Consider the following 2,701-nt stretch of genomic DNA (forward strand, 5'->3'; position numbering starts at 1 on the left):
TCGCTGTTTACAACAACCCGGACCCACCCCGCCAGCTTCTCCCACCCTCTAATACTGCCAATTGTATCAGTGCAGACGGCCAGCCAAGCTGGTGACAACCCCGGAGCTGTGAGCTGGATTCGAACAGGCAAATCCAGCTCAGCTCCGGGGCTGGTGACGAACGCAATCTCCGCTCGGCCACCTAACCGCCCCCAGAACGCTGGTATTCTGATGTGATGACCCTTCCTTCTTTTATAGTTTCCGTTGGTATAGAACGCTGGTTATTCTGATGTGATGACCCTTCCTTCTTTTATTGTTTCCTTGCTATAGAACGCTGGTATTATGATGTAATGACCCTCCCTTCTTTTATTGTTTCCTTGCTATAGAACGCTTGGGTGCCCTGAACGCTGCTGGAATTCTGACGTGATGACCCTTCCTTCTTTTATAGTTCCCTTGAACATCACCAGGAAATCAGAAGCCGTTCTCAGCGGCCACAGAAGTTAATAGTGTGTGAAGACTACTAGACCATTACATCAAAACCTGAACAACTCCACAACAACAATAGAAAATATAGCAGTAATCTAATAGTGAAGTAATCGACCACAGATCTACCCTTCCACCTCGATGGACGACCCCCCCCCCCCCCACGTGGAGAACGTGGCGTGAGCCAAAAACCCTGCAGTAGCTTTGGAATGCTTTCCAAACGCTTTCCAAAGCTACGCATGGGTGGCTAGCCAGAGAGCATGACAGCATGTTGCATCGTGCCGTACACCTGCATGCCAAAATACACCAAATACCATATGTTCTTTAACCCTTTCACTACCACACTACAGAAGGTTAACCCTTTACTATCACACTACAGACGGTTAACCGTCTGTAGTGTGATAGTAAAGGGTTAACCTTCTGTAGTGTGGCAGTGAAAGGGTTAACCCTTTGGTAGTGTGACCGTGAAAGGGTTAAATGGGGGGGGTCTGACAGTCCTCTCCCATGCAGGAAACTTTGAGTATCAAACGATGCGTCATTTCCTGCATCCTGGTGTATACCTTTATGCACCCATGTGTGCCTTTTCTGCATCAATTCATGGTTGAAATGTCTCTATTTGTGTAAAGGAAATGACAACATTCAGGTACCCGCTGACACAAATATAATGGAATATAATGCGATGTGACACAATCTCATTCAGAAACCCCGAAGGTAAGAAAGTGAAGTGTATTGGGCTAAACAAGCTAGCTAGCTACTTACATTACCCACTACACTGGCTGCGTTACCTTGCGCTAGCCAGAAGCCACTGACTGAACTCGAGTGAGAGGAACGTCTGCGATGGTATGGTCCTGTAGGGTGTCTGAAATGGTTGGTTAATCAATTATATAGTTACAGGTAAGAACCATATATAAATGTTTTGACCCACATATTTAATTGTACCTCTTTTGGGGAGGGGGGTTGTCTTTCATATTAGCTATATTTTTAGAGGGGGACAAATATGGACGCCTATATGTTCTTTGGTCTTTTATCATACTAATCTGTCTACCGTACTAATCTGTCAGAGAGTGCCTTGTATAACAGAGGCAGCATTCTGCATAGGCTAAACCCACCCCCAGGTCTCTCTGAAACAAAGAGCATGGGGGAACACGCGTGCCGCGAAGCCAGATCGTCGTTACGTCACTCACTCTTCATCCTGCAGCCGCTCCTCCTCCTCCTGGCAGTGCGTCTGGTTGCGTATGGGCGCCAGGCACTCCGTCTTGGTGTTGTAGTTGTGGAAGCAGACGTTGAGCTTCTCGTCGAACTCGTTGACCAGGTCCTCCATGGACTTGAAGCTCATCATCTCGGAGAAGTTCTCCAGCTCTGAGAAGTCCTCCCGGGTGATGGTGCAGGTCAGGGGCCCACCGCCGCTGGAGGTGGGGGAGTAGGGGCTGAGGAGCGCCTGGTCCAGGTCCCTCCATCCGACAGGGTCTGAGGTCCTCGAACTCCTCGTCCAGGCACACGAGAGGAGCCTCCATGCCTTCCACCGGACCGTCTGGGACACTGGAGCACAGGAGAGAGAGGGGAGACATGTTAAAGGGAGGCAGTCTGTAATCCAAGTATGAACAAACCCCACCACTGAAAGTCAAGCAGCTATTGGATTAAAGAGGATGTTCTTTTCATTCTCAGATTGAACCAGGGAGCTCTTGATAGGAGTATTTGCCTGGGTTTTCAATGATTTTTGATGTTGCAAAAAGTTCTGTTAACAAAGTGTAATATTTCTAAATGCTAAAATTTAGCTTTTATTTAGTTACGGCAAGTTTATTTTCCATATTTTCCATCTTCAGTTTTTCCAAAACTCAAACTCAAGAGTCTATATTATGCAACGTGAATACAGCCAAAATGTATATGGTCAAATAAATTACAGATTGGAATTACAGTCAGAACTTGTCACCAAGAGCGCCCTTTCACATTCTTCTATTAGAGAGGGAGAGCTTCTATGTACTTGCCAGAAATCTGAGTTGCATGTGTGACGTCACTAATAGGTCAAACCTATCACGGTCCAATATGTGGTAACTTGACACCTTTACCTTCAGCATAAACAGACAATTCTTGGAAAGAATATTGAGCTTCCGAACTTGAAACTCCTGGTAAATATGTTGTGTCAGGGGAGCTCCAGTAGCTCACCGCGTACCTCAAACGCTATTTCGGCGTCGGGGACAACCGTGCGCGTCACGGATCTGGGGTAGCGAGTTCGACTCCC

The 2,701-nt window shown here is 47.1% G+C and overlaps 1 protein-coding gene across 1 annotated transcript; it reads right to left on the reverse strand.

The window, feature by feature from the left end:
- Positions 1-1,642: 1,642 nt before the first annotated feature.
- Positions 1,643-1,976, reverse strand: LOC311233694 (fasciculation and elongation protein zeta-1-like; the record flags this gene model as incomplete). The annotated part of the gene is given in 2 exon segments (XM_084320689.1): positions 1,643-1,841; positions 1,843-1,976. Coding segments are annotated over 2 exon segments (333 nt in total).
- Positions 1,977-2,701: the final 725 nt, after the last annotated feature.

The sequence above is a fragment of the Notolepis coatsorum genome (assembly GCF_963971535.1).
Source record: "Notolepis coatsorum genome assembly, chromosome: 8".
NCBI classification, from domain to species: domain Eukaryota; kingdom Metazoa; phylum Chordata; class Actinopteri; order Aulopiformes; family Paralepididae; genus Notolepis; species Notolepis coatsorum.